The sequence below is a fragment of the Vulpes lagopus genome, chromosome 18 (assembly GCF_018345385.1).
Source record: "Vulpes lagopus strain Blue_001 chromosome 18, ASM1834538v1, whole genome shotgun sequence".
NCBI classification, from domain to species: Eukaryota; Metazoa; Chordata; class Mammalia; order Carnivora; family Canidae; genus Vulpes; species Vulpes lagopus.
Genome location: NC_054841.1, coordinates 22,496,622 through 22,514,016, shown reverse-complemented (window position 1 = coordinate 22,514,016; position 17,395 = coordinate 22,496,622). Strand labels below are relative to the sequence as shown.

The 17,395-nt window shown below is 43.0% G+C and overlaps 1 protein-coding gene across 4 annotated transcripts in view; it reads left to right on the top strand.

Annotated features, from left to right (window-relative positions):
• DLGAP4 (DLG associated protein 4) overlaps nucleotides 1-16,616 on the top strand; it is a 139,397-nt gene extending 122,781 nt beyond the window's left edge. For 3 of the 4 annotated variants that reach the window (XM_041732452.1, XM_041732451.1, XM_041732454.1), the window contains 3 exons: nucleotides 12,866-12,957; nucleotides 13,852-14,007; nucleotides 14,778-16,616. In XM_041732452.1, the coding sequence (XP_041588386.1) occupies nucleotides 12,866-12,957; nucleotides 13,852-14,007; nucleotides 14,778-14,996 (467 nt within the window). In that variant the 3' untranslated portion in view covers nucleotides 14,997-16,616. Of the gene's footprint in view, nucleotides 1-12,865; nucleotides 12,958-13,851; nucleotides 14,079-14,777 lie in introns of all 4 variants that reach the window. The other variant, XM_041732453.1, reaches the window with a different exon arrangement.
• The last annotated feature ends 779 nt before the right edge of the window (nucleotides 16,617-17,395 follow it).

Below are 17,395 nucleotides of genomic sequence, written 5' to 3'. Positions count from 1 at the left end.
CACCACAGTGGTCCTTATTCTTTCTAATCCTGTTCCTAGTGTAGCTTGTTACAGGGTTCTGATACTGTACATACCTTGCGAGTTTTCCATCTGACAGTACTTTGTCCTGGAAAATTCACACTGTTGCCTAAGAAATTTCTGTGTTTTTTACTTTACCTGAATAAAGGTGCTATTTGACATGAAAAAAAGAAACTCAGAGGTGCTTTTTCTGAGGGATAGGGAGAAACAAACATTAGAGACAACTAGTCATAACTGCCACAGGAGTTACACACTGCACTACTGTTCTTTCAATCCTTAAAATTTTAATGTTAAATTATTTAACATCTTTACCTTTCTCCTAGATGACACAAGGACCTTAAGATATGATTTATCTGATTGTTTTCGTATGGTTAAACCCCCCCAAATGATTCTTATATAATTACTGTAATCGTTATTTATACACATATTTATTTAGGCTTATGTTTATCATTTTCTTTTTCTTTTTTTTAAGATTTTGTTTATTTATTCATGAAAGAGACACACAGAGAGTGGCAGAGACACAGGCAGAGAAAGAAGCAGGCTCCATGCAGGGAGCCTGATGTGGGTCCCCATCCCAGGACTCCAGGATCACGCCCTGAGCTGAAGGCAGGGGCTAAACCGCTGAGCCACCCAGGGATCCCCTGTTTATCATTTTCTTTGCTCACTCTTGGCTCTTTCCTTCTTATGTCTCAGATTTTCCTTCTTCAATCATTCTTTTCCTTGCTGAGTACATCCTTTATTTAGTTTTTGTTTTGTTTTGTGTTTTTTTAGGGTTTTGTTTGTTTGTTTGTTTGTTTTCCCCTACACCCCGTGGGGCTTGAACTCACAACTCCAAGATCAAAAGTCACAAGCTCTACTGACCACACCCCCTGAGTACATCCTTTAGAACTTCCTTAGTGAGAACCTGAGAGCTGGCATTAACTCTTGTTATTTTGCTCTCATTCTGCTTATTAATCTTTATATACATGCAAAGAGTAGACAGAAGAAAGAGAAATAAAAAGAATGCTCATGTACCACCTTGTTTACAAATAGAATGTTAACCATCTTTGAAGTCCAGTGGTATTACCTTCTTTCTGCCATAGCAGTAAGCATTATACTAAAGTTTGTTAATTTTACTTTTGTTTTTCTTTATACTTGTGCCACAGAGATGTGTAACCGTAAGGAATATAATGTTTTGTTTTGCCTGTGTTTGAATTTTATACTAACAGAAGCACAGGGTAGGTATTTTTTGGAGGCTTGCCTTTTTTTTTTTTTTTTTTTAAAGTAGGCTCCACACTCACTACCCTGAAATCAGTGTTGTAGGTGCACAACCCTTAGATCAAGACCGGAGCTGAGATCAAGAGTCTGATACTCAACCGACTGAGACACCCAGGCGCCCTAAGGCTTGTCTTTTAATTTAACCTTGTGTTTGAGCTTCACCCATTTTAATACCTGTATCTATAGTTCATTCTTTTCATTGATAAATAGCATTCCACTGTATGAATATACTGTTGCTTCTCTACTCCACTGGTGAGCGTTTAAATGGTTTCCAGTTTCGGGCAGCCCCGGTGGCGCAGCGGTTTAGTGCCGCCTGCAGCCCGGGGTGTGATTCTGGGGACCCAGGATCAAGTCCCACATCAGGCTCCTTGCATGGAGCCTGCTTCTCGCTCTGCCTGTGTCTCAGCCTCTCTCTCTCTGTGTGTGTGTCTCTCATGAATAAATAAATAAAATCTTTAAAACAAAAAAAAATAAAATAAAATAAATGGTTTCCAGTTTCAGTTGTGAACAATTCATTTTTAATAGAATTGTGATATAGTTTATATACCATAAAATTCACCACCCCTTTAAAGTATACAATTCAGTGGTTTTTAGCCTATTCAGAGAGTTGTGCAACCATCATCACTACCTAATTTTAGAATATATTCATCACACCGAAAGAAAACCTCGTACCCATGGAGTCATCATTCCCTACTTCTCTCTCCCCCTCCCTACCACTAATCTACTTTCTTTATGGATTTTCCTATTCTAGACATTTATATAAATGGAATCATGCAATATATGTGGTCTTTTGTGTTTGGCTTCTCTTATTTTGCATATTTTTGAGGTTTATCCATGTTGTAATATAAATTAGCATTTCATTCCTTCTAATTGCTGAATAAAATTCCATTGTATGGATATACTGTATTTTCCTTATCCATTTGTCACTTTTCTCAACTTTTGGCTATTAGGTATTCTTTGAAACATGAAAGTTTAATTTTAGTGAAATCCAACTATTTTTTTCTTCGGTTGCTTGTAATTTTGGTGTCAGGTCTAAGAAACTGTTGCCTAATCCAGGGTCTTGAAGATTTACTTCTATTTGCTTCTAAGAGCTTTATAAATTTAGCTGTTACATTTATGTCTGTGAGTTAATTTTTATGTATGGTGTGAGGTATGTAGGTCTACTTTTATATCTTTTATATTTGGATATCCAGTTGTCCCAGTATCATTTGTTACAGAGACTGTTCCTTCCCCATTAAATGGTTCTTGGTACTATTGTCAAAAATCAATTGACCATAAATGTAAGAATTCATTTCCAAACTCTCAATTCTATTCCTTCACACTGATACACGTGTGTATACTTAAACCAGTACCACACAGTCATAATTATTACTATAACTTTGAAGTAAGTTTTGAAATTGGGAAGTATGAGTCTTCCAACTTTGTTCTTAAATAAAAATACCAATAAAATAAGTTTATGGCCGGCTCTCAGGTTCTCACTAAAGAAGTTCTAAAGTATGTACTTTGATCTTATATTTCCATGAGGTTTAGGATCACATTGTCAATTTCTGGGGGGAAAAAAAGCAGGTGAGATTTTATTTTGATAGGAATCATGTTAAATCTGTAATTTGATTTGGGGAGTATTGCCATCTTACTAAAAAAAAGTCTTCCAATCCATTAACATGGAATATCTTTCTATTTACTGAGGCTTTTAAAACTTTCCATAGTAGTTTATAGTTCTCAGTATACAAATACTTTATATCTTTTGTTAAATTTATTCCTAAGTATTTTATTATTCTTGATGCTGTTATAAATGGAACGATTTTCTTAACCTCATTTTCAGATTGTTTATTGTTAGTGTATAGAAATATATTTTTATATGTTGATATTATATGCTACAATATGGCTAAATTTTAGAGGGAGGGATTCCTTAGGACTTCTTATATAATGATAATTTCATCTGAAAATAGAGATTGTTTACAATCTAGATTTATTTTTGTTTTTTGCCTAATGGCCCTGAATTCAGTATAATGTTGAATACAAGTGGCAAAAATGGGGCACCCTTGCTTTTGTCTCATTCCTGATCTTAGATTGAAACTATTTAGTCTTACACTGTAAGTATGAAGTAAGCTGTGGATTATTATTATTTTTTTAAGATTTTATTTATTTATTCTTAGAGAGAGAGAGAGAGAGAAAGGCAGAGACATAGGCAGAGGGAGAAGCAGGCTCCATGCAGAGAGCCCTACGTGGGACTCGATCCAGGGTCTCCGGGATCACGCCCTGGGCTGCAGGCCGCGCTAAACCGTTGCACCACCGGGGCTACCCTATTTTTTTTTTTTTTTTTTAGGCTGTGGATTATTATGAACATTTTTGACCATGTCTCGTGGTGTACATATATACAAGAGTGCTTAAAGATATATACTGGCTGTGGAAATGCTTGGTTCATAGGGTATGGAAACAATTTACAAATTGTTTTCCAAAGTGATTATACCAATTTATTATTTCTTCAGCAGTGTTCTACATCTTTACTTACACATAGTACATTAGTTTATTTTCAGTCTACAAATATGAAACAGTGATTATAATTTGCATTTCATTGTTACTAATGACACTGAGCATCTTTTCACATATTAGTCATTCATGGTTTCTTCCTCTAAGTTCCTGTTCATGTTTTTTTCCCATTTTTCTATTAAGTTGTCTGCCTTTTTCTTATTGCCTCATAAGTGATCTTGATATATCTGGATTCTGGAACTTTTGTCAGTTTTATATATGGTAAATATCTTCTTCCAGTTTGTGACTGGTCTTTTCACTTTTTTATGGTATCTTCTAAGTAAGTAGATATTCTTAATTTTAATGTAAATTTATCAATCTTTCTCTTCTATGATTTGTACTTTTTTGTACCTTAAGAAAGCCATCCTTCTACAAAAGTTAAAAAGGTATTTTACTGTTTTCTTGAGGTGCCCAGATGGTTCAGTCAGTGGAACATGCAACGCTTGATCTCAGGGTCATGAGTTTGAGCCCCACATTAGGTATAGAGATTGCTTAAATAAATAAACTTAAAATATATATATACATATACACACACACATATATACATACATATACCCACATACATTTTAAAGATTTTATTTTTAGATAATCTCTTCACCCAACTTGGGGCTCAAACTCACAACCCCGAGATCAAGAGTCATGCATCCTGACTGAATCAGCCAGGTGCCCCAAAAAGATAATTTTACTATTTTTTTGTAATGGTTTTCATCTTCCCCCTTTAAGTCTTTGATCCCTTAGAACTGACTTGTCTGCAATGGAGTGAGATAAGGCTCTATGTAAACTTTTTCTTATTGAATAATAATATATTAAAATGTTTGTCCTTATCCTGTTAACATGCAGTATAATTCTGACAGATCTCAGGTTTCCTATATGTGCTGGTCTGTTTCTGAGTTTTCAGTTCTGTTCATTAGTCTATATACCTAAGCACAAATCACACTTTCTTCATTGTTACAACTGTACAAGGAATCTTGATAATAAGGACAAGCTCCCCTTTCTTCAAGAGTGTGTTGGCTAATCTTGGCTCTCTGCTCTCCCATATAAATTTCTTTTTTTAGATTTTTTTTTTTTTAATTAGCAGAGTGAGAGGGGAGTGTGAGCACAAGCTGCAGGAAGGAGCAGTGGGAGAGGGAGAAGCAGACTCCTCACTGAGTAGACAGCCCAGCGTAGGACTCGATCCCAGCACCCTGGGATCATGACCTGAGCCAAAGGCAGATGCTTAACTGACTGAGCCACCCAGGCACCCCTTCCATATAAATTTTAGAATCAGCTTGTCAAAATTCCAGGTTGAGATTTAGATTAGAATTATATTAGATCTGTAGATCAATTTGGAGTAATATTGAGATCCTTATAAAGTAAGTCTTTGCTATCCAAGAACGTGATTATGTGTCTCCATTTACTTAGGTCTTCTTTACTATTCTTTTTTTTTTTTTAAGGTTTTATTTATTTATTCATGAGAGACACACAGAGAGAGAGGCAGAGACACAGAGGAAGAAGCAGGCTGCACACAGGGAACCTCATGTGGGACTTGATCCCCGGTCTCCAGGATCACGCCCTGGGCCAAAGGCGGGTGCCAAACCACTGAGCCACCCAGGGATCCCTTCTTTACTATTCTCAATTAGATTTTGTATTTCCTACATAAGATTTGTTAGATTAGTATTTTCACTTGGCCAGGATGTCAGCTATATTTTTTGTGAATGTATTTTGTTTATTGTTAATGAAATTCCCTTTGACCTTTATTCTCTTTGACCTTGATGTTCTATCTAGAAACTTTGTTATATTTTTATTATTTGTAAAAAGAAATTGCTTTTTCAGGGGCACCTGGCTGGCTCAGTCAGTAAAGCATGTGATGCAACTGTTGATCTCTCTCAGGGTGCTGAGTTCAAGCCCCATGTTGGATGTGGAGCCTATTCAAAACAAATAAAAAGACAGGAATTGCTTTTTCACATTGTGCCATAGGTTTGTTTGAGTACGATGTTTGCCATAAGTTTTTTATAAATACTCTTTTTCTGGTTTAAGAAAGTTATTGAATTTCATGGAACTTTTTTACTGAATTTATTTAGATAATCATATGGTTTCGCTTTCTTAATCTAATAATGTGGTAAATTTTATTAAGAGATTTTTCTCCTTTCTTGACTTCTTTTTGGACTAACCAAGTATTTCCACTTTTCTCATGTTAGCTTATTAATGTTATAGTAGTTAACTCTAAAGATTACAACCTGCATCTTTGTAAAGACTACTCTAAATTAGTACCTTAACCATTTCACAGATGATGCAGGGACCTTAGAACACTTTTTGTCCCTTCCTGACTTGCATACTATTGCTGTGAAGTGTTAATGCTTCTATAAATAGTCTAACTGCTGTAAGACTTTATTCTTGTTTTATACAATCAATATTACAATGAATATTCACTTTGTGTGTGTGTGTTTTTTTTTAACCCTTCCTATTACTCTTCACTCCTTTATTTTTGTGCTTCTACTTAGGATTTTTCTTCCTAAGGAACTAAAGCAAAGGGCGCACCTGGGTGACTTGGTTCAGCATCCGACTCTTGATTTTGGCTTAGGTTGTGGTCGAGGGTCCTGGGATGGAGCTCTGCAGCAGTGTCCACTGCTCAGGGAGTCTCTCTCCCTCTGCCCCTCTCCCCACTTGCACATACTTTCTCTAATCTTTAGAAAGTATATATATATTTTTAAAAAAGAACTAAAGTCAAAGCCTAAAGTACTCTGCTCAGTATTTTTTTAATGCAGTTACTTGTCTTAAAATGTCCATATTTGTCCCTTCCTAGTTTTGAATAGTATTTCTGCTAATTGTGGGTTGGTATTGATCTTCTTTCAGTACTTTGTCTTTGATTATGTTCTGATTCCCAGCCTATTAGTCATCTGTCAGTCTTCCTGCTGCTCCTTTGAAGAATCATTGGTTTCTCCCCTCTGTCTGCTTTTAGGATTTTCTCCTTGTATTGTAGTTTTACCAGGTTTACTGTGATACCTCGGTGTGGTTTTCTTTTTATTTGTCCAGCTTGATGTTCAGAGTTTCTTGAATCTTGGGTTTTCATAAATTCCATCAGTTTCAGAAAACTCCTGGCCATTATTTCCTCAGATTTTTGCTCCATCTTATTTCTTCTCTGCTGTGGGTGGCCCATGACATATCCGTTAGGGGATCCCTGGGTGGCGCAGTGGTTTGGCGCCTGCCTTTGGCCCAGGGCGCGATCCTGGAGACCCGGGATCAAATCCCACGTCGGGCTCCTGGTGCATGGAGCCTGCTTCTCTCTCTGCCTATGTCTCTGCCCCTCTCTCTCTCTCTCTCTCTGTGACTATCATAAATAAAAAAAAAAAAAAAAAAAAATTTAAAAAAGACATATCCGTTAGACTGCCATGTTTTAGGTTTCTTCATCTTCTTTTCTGTATTTTCCCTTTTATTTTCCTCCTCTGGGACCTTAGTCTGGATATTTCCTGCTGGATTATTTCATAGTTCAGCTGTAATTAATGTATTAAATCCAGCTCTTTGAAAGTCCTAATTTCATTTACTATATTTTTTAATTCTAGAGTTTCCATTTGATTCATCTTGTCACATATTTCCTTGGACATACTCGATTATTTAACACCCTTGCCCAATAACTCTAGTACCTACATCCCATGTGGGTCTTTTTCTTTTTTCTGTTTTCTCTCTTTTGCTGTGCAATCATTTGGTCCTTTCTCTGCTCTGCTTGGTAATTTTTATTCAGTGCCAAACACTGTATATGTTTTGTTCAGTTGGCCAGACCAACTGAATCCAGGATGGGATTGAACTCTTTCAGAGCTGAGTGTTTTGAGACAATCTATTTCTGTTTATTCTCCTACTGTGCACTCTCCAGGGAATCCCAGAGATAGCCTGTGGTATGTTCCAAGCCCCTCCTACTTGGCAGACCAATTTTCATCTTTCCCACTCCAATTTTCATCTCTCCCACTCCATAAGACTACTGGAAGCATTGCTTAGCTTAATGCACTCTCTGGACTTCAATTTGGTTTCCTTATCCCCATGACACTGGCTCAGGTTCTGCTCAGCTTCTCAGCCTTGTGCTGCTTCTAAGTTGGGAAATACCATAGGGTACAAGCAATGCAGAGTATCAGATTCACCTGAATATTGTTTCCCTTCTCACTGGGATCTTAGCCTCTCAGATTCAGGTTGCTTTGGTAATTTTTTAATGCTTTGAGATTTTCTGAGGTTTTGTTTTGGTTTTTTTGTATTTGTTTTTTCACTTGGTCTTAGTGGGAGGGTTTGGTTTGTCTGCTACTAACTGGTTTTTCATGGATAGAATTAGAAAATTCTAATGTTGAATCAGTCTTGTATTACCAGAATAAACCCAGATGAATAATGATACATTATCATATTAGTATATATTGCCGGACTTGATTTGATAATATTTGACTTAATAATTTTGCCTTTGTCCATGAAAAGCTGGAAGATAATTCACCCTTCTCGTGTTTATTGTTTCAGTATCAAGGTTATCTAGCCTTGTAAAATGAGATGTTTCCTCTACTCATTTGCTTTTTTAAGAACAAAATTATCTTTTATTTTACTCTTTCGTAGAACTTTTAAAAAATATCTTTTCCATGGGCACCTAGCTGGCTCAGTTGGTGGAGTGTGTGACTCTTGATCTCGGGGTCATGAGTACAAGCCCCATGTTGGGTGTAGAGATTACTTAAAATATCGTAAAAAATATGTATCTTTTCTACTATGGTTATGTCATATGGTTCTTCTTCCACTTGTAATCCACTTGTAATTTTTTGTTTGTACCTGTCTCCTTTTTATTTTGATCAGTCTGGCAGAGTTTGTTAATTTTTATTTATTTATTTTTTTAAGACTTTATTTATTCATAGAGACAGAGAGAGAGAGAGAGAGAGAGAGAGAGAGAGAGAGAGAGAGAGGCAGAGACACAGGCAGAGGGAGAAGGAGGCACCATGCAGAGAGCCTGACCTGGGACTCATCCAGGGTCTCCAGGATCACGCCCTGGGCTGCAGGTGGCACTAAACCACGGCGCCACCGGGGCTGCCAGAGCTTGTTAATTTTATTAATCCTCTATTATACTTTGGTTTATTACTTTATGAAGTTTCTTCTCTCTTTGGGTTTATTTTATTGTTCCTTCACTCATGTCTTAAATTGGATACTGAGCTCATATTTTTTTCAGCCTGTCCTTTGTATTTTTTTAAAGGTTTATTTATTCATGAGAGAGAAGCAGAGACACAGGCAGAGGGAGAAGCAGGCTCCCTGTGGGGAGCCCAGTGTGGGACTCGATCCTGGGACTCCAGGGTCACACCCTGAGCCAAGGGCAGACACTCAACCACTGAGCTACCCAGGTGTCCCAGTCACCTCACTGTGGTTTTGATCTGCATCTCCCTGATGACATTGTCGAACATTTTTTATTTTATTTATTTATTCATGAGAGACACAGAGAGAGAGAGAGAGAGAGGCAGAGACACAGGCAGAGGGAGAAGCAGGCTCCATGCTGGGAGCCTGATGTGGGACTCGATCCCAGGACTCCAGGATCATGCCCTGGGCTGAAGGCAGGCGCTCAACCGCTGAGCCACCCAGGGGTCCCCTTATTTTTGTTTTTAAAGATGATAGTTTATATATATCAGAACTTCATTCCTTTGTTGTAGCTGAGTAATATTCCACTATATGTATATTACCATTTTATCCATTCGTCTATTGATGAGCACTTGGGTTGCTTCCACCTCTGACTACTATGGATAATGCCACTATGAATATTGACATCCAGGTAATCTGTTTAATCTCTGCTTTCAGTTCTTTGGGGGTATATACCTAGGAGTGGAATTTTTTAGTTAAATGGTAATTGAATGTTTAAATTTTTTTTTTTAAGATTTTATTTATTTATTCACAAGAGACACAGAGAGGCAGAGACACAGGCAGAGGGAGAAGCAGGCTCCATGAAGGGAGCCCGATGTGGGACTCGATCCTGGGTCTCCAGGATCAGGCCCTGGGCCAAAGGTGGTGCTAAACCACTGAGCCACCAGGGCTGCCCGGATATTTAACTTTTTTGAGGAACCGCCAGACCACAGCAGCTGTGCCATTTTACATTCCCATCAGCAAAGCACAAAGATTCTAGTTTCCCTCCATCTTCGCCAACTTTTATGTTTTGGTTGTTTTATAACAGCCATCCTAATGGGTGTGAAGTGGTATCTCGTGGTTTTGATTTAGTTTCCTAATGGCTAATGATGTTGAGGATGCTTACTGACCATTTGTGTATCTTTGGAGAAATGTTTGCTCTGCTCATTGCTCTTTTTTAAATTGGATTATCTTTTTGTTATTGGGTTGTAGGAATTCTTTATCATGTCTGGATATTAACCCTTTGTTAGATATGTAATCTGCAAGTAGTTTTCCCGTTCTGTGCATTGTCATTCCACTTCCTTCATAGTATCTATCCTTTCATAATAAAAGATTTCCGTTTTACTAAAGCCAAAGTTATCTTTTGTTGCCTGTGCTTTTGGTGTCTTAAACTACTGCCCAATCCACAGTCGTGAAGATTGGCTGTTTTTATCTAAGAGGTTTACAGTTTTAGCTCTTCAATTCATTCTTAAGGGTCCAACTTCATTCTTCTGCACGTAGGTAGTTTTCCCTGCACTCTCCTGAATAGACTGTCTTTGCCCATTCACACTCATTCTGGAATGACATATACTATACCCAAAGAAACTCAATCTCTCTCTGTTGTAGGTGAGAAAGTTGCTCTTGAATGCATTTCTTTAGCAGAAAGATTGCCTTTAATCTTTTCCATGCCCTTTGGCTGTTTTTTAAGAGATTCTCTGTGTCTTCTGTCTTACTGTCTGAATTTGCTCGAGATTCATTTGGATTCCTAAGGGTCAGCTGTCATTAGCCATTTCTGGAAAGTTCTAAATCATGATCTCTTCCATTCTGTCTGCTCTCTTCCTGTAGAGTTGACTGGTTATACCCTGAGGCCTACTCTTCATGTCTCTCAGCCCCTTTCTTCTTTGATAAGTCTCCTCTATTTTATATTTAGTTGCTGCTTTTATTTATTAAAAATGAGGTGCCCAAGTGCAGTCTTATGGTTGGGAATTCTCAGAAGAGACTTTCCCTTTTATTCCTACTCTACTCTAGACCAAATGTCTCCACTGCCTGCCTTGAGAAGGGGATCGGGAGAGGCTCATTTTATTTCCAGCAGCTTAGCTCTTCATTTAAAAAGAGGTCTTGGGCAGCCTGGGTGGCTCAGTGATTTAGCGCCACCTTCAGCCCAGGGCCTGATCCTGGAGACCCGGGATTGTGTCCCGTGTCAGGCTCCCTGCATGGGGCCTGTTTCTCCCTCTGCCTGTGTCTCTGCCTCTCTCTCTCTCTGTGTCTCCTGTGAATAAATAAATAAAACCTTTTAAAATAAATAAAAATAAAAAATAAAACGATGTCTTGATTTGTTATCAAGCAGTTGAATTGTTTTGCACCAGGAGCCTTTCTCTCCTGTTCTCCTAGTCCTCACTGGCTGGCAGTGAGCTTTATTCTTTGTGCTAATTCTAGAGTGACCCTTGTTTCTGTGATGGCCTGATTTTTCTCTTGCACTAGTTCCAGAGCTCTGGTTTTATTTCCTTACATCACTTTTTAGAGCACCTCCATTCCTGCCTTGCACTACTGGTTGACAAGTTCATGGTTTTTCATCTTTTTCTAGCAACAACTTTCTGGTGAATGTTCATGTGCCATTTGCTGTTCCTGTAATCTCTTTGCTCCTTTTTAATTACTGCTTTCTTAATGAAGCAAAATTCTTCCTTGATGAGCTCTTATAAGTAGATCACTGTAGGAGTGGGGCCAGGCCTGTGCCCCAGGCTGGCAGGAGTTCCTAAGACACAGGGATGGGTGCCCTCTACAGCCTGGTCCTCTCCCCTGGCAATGACAGGGCTGCTTATGATACAAAGCTGCCCCCGACCTCCCGGTCCCTTGGGGCTGAACCTGATTTAGGAAAGCTCTTGCTGCAGTCCAGTCCCCCTTTTTATTTCATATAAGAGATTACTGGCTTCTCCCCAGTAATCTGGTTCATCCAGACATGCAGTCCTTACAGTCCTCTTTGTGAGGCTACAGGCAGCTTCTTCACACCCAGTGCTGTGGAGTTCTATCAGAAGACAGTTGGATTTCAATTTCTTCTTTACTCTCTTTTGCTTTGCAGTGATTCTGCAGTGGTTGAGGAATAGTACTGTCTTTAAGCCACAACATTAAAACCAGTAGTCACACTAAAAGATCAACCTTCTATTCCTGGGCTGAGCACTTCATGACTAACTCTCCTGTTGGATTCTATTTGCTTATATTTTATGAGACTTTTATATTTATATTCTTGGCAGGTCCTTATCTGTTCTCAGGGCTTCTGAAATTAGTGGTGTCATTTCCTATGTTTATTTACTCTCCGGAACAGACTGGATATATAATACTGGGATTTTCTGTTCCTTGAAGGCTTTTGCAAAATGTCACCTATAAAACTACATAGTTTAAGCTTGGTTCTTTTTTTCTGAGAAAACTTTTAACTTCTTCAGATTTTTAAAAATATTTATTTATTTTTAAGATTTTTTATTTATTTATTCATGAGAGACACACAGAGAGAGAGAGAGGCAGAGACACAGGCAGAGGGAGAAGCAGGCTCCATGCAGGGAGCCTGATGTGGGACTTGATCCCGGGACTCCAGGATCCGGCCCCGGGCTGAAGGCGGTACTAAATCACTGAGCCACCTGGGCTGCCCTCTTCAGTTTTTTTAAAAACAGCTTTGGTCTAATAAGATTTTCTGTTTCTTCTTGATTTTATGATAATTCATGTTTTCCTGGAAATTTTTTTCATTTAAACTCAATTTTGAAATCTATTGCCATAAAATATCCTTAGGAAATAGGGGATGAGGCTCAACTTTATATCATTTGCATTTTTCATGACAGCAGATTAAAGTATACATAAAATGAAGGCCACATGCCGCTCACCAAAGTCACCTGAGGTGCTGCATGGGGATGATAAAAGTCCTGGCCCTGATCCTGCCTTCTACTGCAGCAAACCCTATGTTCTGCTCAATCTCCCTTCACCTTCTCTTTCTCAGTCTTAGGAAAAGTCCTCAGTGCTGTGGGCAGTGCCCAGCTACTCATGTCCCAGAAATTCCAGCAGTTCCGGGGCCTCTGTGAGCAAAACCTGGTGAGTGATTCTTCTTCCTCCACCAAGGGGCTTCCAGCCTTTCGCTATCTGCCAGATGCCCAGCTGGCTGTGCCCTCCTCCCTAACACGGAGAAGGTGCTGGTGATGCGTGCCCATGCCTAGCACAAGGGCCAGGAATGGTCCTTCCAAATCTCTGGTACGTCTTCAGATAGAAAAGTGAAGCCTATATGAAAGGAGCCACGTGAAACTTAAAAATCAGCACTGATTGATTTATATTAAACATGCTCCAAGAACACAGGTGAGAACGAAGACTCACCACCCCTGGGCTTGCCGGTTTCCCACTCTTTCAGCCTCACCTCTTAGGAGAGCAGCTGTTCCTGTGGAAGCCTCCCCTTCTCTGGCTAGCCAGGGACAGTGTGCTCCTGGAGGATGAGGGCGAGTGTTTGTCTCCAGGCCCTGCAAGGGTTTGGCCCTTAGCCGAGGCAGTCACCATGAGCACTGTGTTGTCAGAGAACAGAGGGGGGCGGGCAGAAACCTTGTGGATTCTGTAATCATAACCACCTGGCAGTGATCCTGGCTTCTCCCCGCCTCACTGGGAGACCATGGCCAGGAACTTTTGTAAAATGAGAACAGCTTTCCACCCGGCATACATTAGGAACGTGAAGGCCTTCCTCCTCATGGCCCTACAGTGGTCGGTCCTGTGTTCTCAGGATGGGACTATGTCTCTCCCAGAGCTCTACACCATCAGGGCTGGCAGTGACCAGGACCTGGCTTCATTCCCTCCTACAGAGACTGGTCCTGGGAATGGGGGAGGGAGACTCGGCCTGCAGAGACCCCAGCTGGGGCTGGCAGGGCCACAAGCCCATACTTGGGGGTGGGGCCCAGGACCAACCTCCACCTTGCACGCCCCACTGATCCCCGTATGCCCCTGCAGAACCCTGAAGCCAACCCACGTCCGACAGCCCAGGACCTGGCAGGGTTCTGGGACCTGCTACAGCTGTCCATTGAGGACATCAGCATGAAGTTTGATGAACTCTACCACCTCAAGGCCAACAGCTGGCAGCTGGTGGAAACCCCCGAGAAGAGGAAGGTGAGCATGGAGCAGTGCGGAGGGGAAGTCCAGGGACAAATTCCTGGTCGGCACTAACGCTGCCCACATCGGTCAGTGCTGCTTGGCTCCCTTCTCCGTGTGTCGTCTTTGAGCTGGGGGCTCACGTTCATCAGTGCGCGGGGTCCACGCTCGGCTCTCGTCCAGCATGCCGCTCGCTCTGTGCAGTCGACGCTGCCCTCAGAAGCATGCCATCCTGCCCTGCATGTCCAGAAGTGGGGCTCCTAGGAGACACATGCCCACAGCCCTGAGCACTTGTACAGATGTGGCTGTTGGGACTTTGGAGGCAGAAAAACAGTCCTCCTAGGGCCAGCCTCTAACATGAGGCGCGGGATCCCTTATGTAAAATGTGGTTATTGGTTACTGGACTATGGCCCTTGTGAGTTCTGATCCCCTAGAACAGCATGTGAAATGTGGCCTGGGAGTCCAAAGCCCTGAACTTATTAAATCCCAGCTTGAGCCATATGACTCAGGCTCCCAGTGGTTCAAAGCAGGGGTGGGAACAGGTGTTCTGTCCATCCCTTCCTGCTAGAACATTCTTGGATTCTAAGCTTGCTTTTTGCTCCTATGCCTTGTGCTATTCCCACTATCATTGCTTCTTGTGGCTTTTTGATTCCAAATGTGTGTTGCTTGTGCCCGATGTGGGGAGGCTGGGGTGGAGGCTCCGGCTGCCAGCACACAGCGGGTGGTAGCACCACACAAAAGATGCACCTTGATTTTATTTTTCTTCCCTCCTCACTGTCTCACTAAAGGAAGAGAAGAAACCACCCCCTCCGGTCCCAAAGAAGCCAGCTAAATCCAAGCCGGCAGTGAGCCGCGACAAGGCCTCCGACGCCGGGGACAAGCAGCGTCAGGAGGCCCGCAAGAGACTCCTGGCGGCCAAGCGGGCGGCTTCCGTGCGGCAGAACTCAGCCACAGAGAGTGCGGACAGCATCGAGATTTATGTCCCCGAGGCCCAGACCCGACTCTGAGACCAGGAAGCGGGAAGCAAACAATTTTAAGTCATTAAAAAAAAAACAACCACACAAACTAAATGTGAACGGAACACCATTTTCTCAACCTTTAGGATGGTTATTCTGTCCAGAGACCCTGAGCCAACTTTCCAATTGATGCATCCAAGGGCTCACAATTTGGCTTTTTTGGGTCCCTCCCAGCTTTAGGTTATGAAGACTTCATACAAAAAAAAAAAAAAAAAGTCAACAAAAACACAAAACGATAAAACTTTGTGCCCCCCTCTCGCTGGCCGTGTTGGACTAGGTAGACGGACCTCAGCAACTCCCGGCCCAGCCTCCAGACTGCGGTCTTTTTACTTGTTCTATCTGACGAGAACTCGCACTAGCTTGTTTACAAGACGAGGACCCTCCGAGGACAGCCTTGGGCCCCTGCCATGTCCTTCCTCCTCCTCCCGCTACCCCGCTCTGACCTTGCAGTTTTCATTCTTACGTTCTTTTTTCCCCTCAGAGCTCACACAGGGGCCACCATCCAGCGGCCGGCTTGCCGGCCCTCAGCCCCGCGTGTGACCACCAGCCCCGAGGACAGAGCACTGGACACACAGCCCTGCCCCAAGTGCTCGCACAGGCCTCCCCCACCCCCACCGTAGCAGAAGCTGCAGCCTCGGGCTGGGTGGGCCAGGGTTGGGGGGCTGGCCTCTCCCAGAAGGGGAGGAGGGGCAAATCTTGGCGGGGGGGGGGGGGGGGGGGGGGGGGAGGACAATGAGATAAAAGCCACAGTGACCACACTCCAGACTCACGCCTCTTTCTTCTCTCCAGCCCCCTTTTCCTTCAGTAAAATGTTCAACTCAGAGTGACTTGCAGGGGACACTCAAGAGAGGGACCCCACTTTCCAGGGGTCATCTGTCCCTGGCCAAACCTGTGTACAGCACCCAAGGGGCAGGCAGCTGTGTCTGTACGGATGTGTACATATGCACATAGACCTTAGAGTGTATATTTAACAAACGCCCATCTGCTCACCCATGCCCCCCAGCGCCGCCGCTGGCTCTCGGGGCACCTGGCAGGAGGCGGGTGTGTGAATAGCATATATTTTTACATGTACTATATCTAGGTGTGTGTACAAGTGTGTGTAAAAATATATACCTTGTGTGTAAGCGGCCTTTTTTTGGTCTCCCACCTGCCCCTTGCTGTGGGCCCATCTGCCCCGCCTCTTGAGTTTTCTGTTCTGTTGGGTTTCTTGGGGTGTTTTTTTTTACCCCAATCATCCTTCTCTCCCCCGGCCCCCACCCCCACTCCCGGGGTGGCATGAGCCCTGAGCTGCAGTGGCCCGGGCCTGCAGGGTGGGGGACGAGTGGGGGAGGGGGAGGCCCAGCCCACAGCAAGCCCAGTACACGAGGGTAGCTCTCTGCCGTGGAGACAACGATGGCACTGGAGACGTCCTCGTGTCTGCCACTTGCTGCAGGGGCCCCGGGTGAACAGAGGGCCTGCTCTGGGGCCCCATTCCAGCTTGGCCGCCGTCTGTGACCTTGGGCAAGTCACTCGACCTCTGTGTGCCTCAACTTCCTCCTCTGTAAAACGGGGACAGTCCCTGCCCCTCCCTACCTCACAGGCATGTTGTGAGAATAAATGAGGTAACGCGTACCAAGGGCTCATGGTGTTCTTGCAGTGGGATGGGCCAGGCTGTGAGGTGGGCGGAGTGGACACCTGGGGAGACTGAGCCTGACCCCCTTCCAGGTGGCAGCTCTTTGGAGACAGGCCGACTTGCATATAAACTAATTCCAGCTCTGGCACAACCTAGCTTGTCACCCCTGGGCAGGGACATTTCCTCCCACAGACCCCAGCTCCCTGACCTGAGAAATGCATAACAGCCACCTTAACCTGCCTCCCATGAGAAACAGACATTTAATTCATAATTGTATGGAAGCCAAGCTGCGCTGCCCTGGCCCACAACCCAGACCCAGGCTCTGCCTGCACTGCTCCCAGGATGGGGTGCTCCATTCTCCCTGCAGCTGCCTCCCCCTGACACTTGCACTCAGCACACTCCCTGAGCACCTGCTCCACCAGGCCAGAGCCTGGCAGTTGTTCACAGAACTCAGGTGGAGGAGAGACACGCCAAACAAGGCCTATGTGAGTTCAAGTGTACTACTACAGGTAGCAGAAAGGAAGATGCAACGCAAGGAGTTTGCAGGAAACTGACAGCACCGTCACACGCAGTCTGGCAGGAGCACTCTGATTGAACCCAGAAGTACAGTGGGTACTAACCTGCTTTGGGGGACGGCGAGCCTGGGGAAAGTGCGTTCTAGGCATAAGGACGTTCAGCACCAACGCCCAGTGGTACGAACAGACCTTTCAGAAAGTTCTTGGGCCAAGCTGAGCTTCAGACACCTGGTCTCCTCCCTTGGCCCCACCCCGCTAAGATG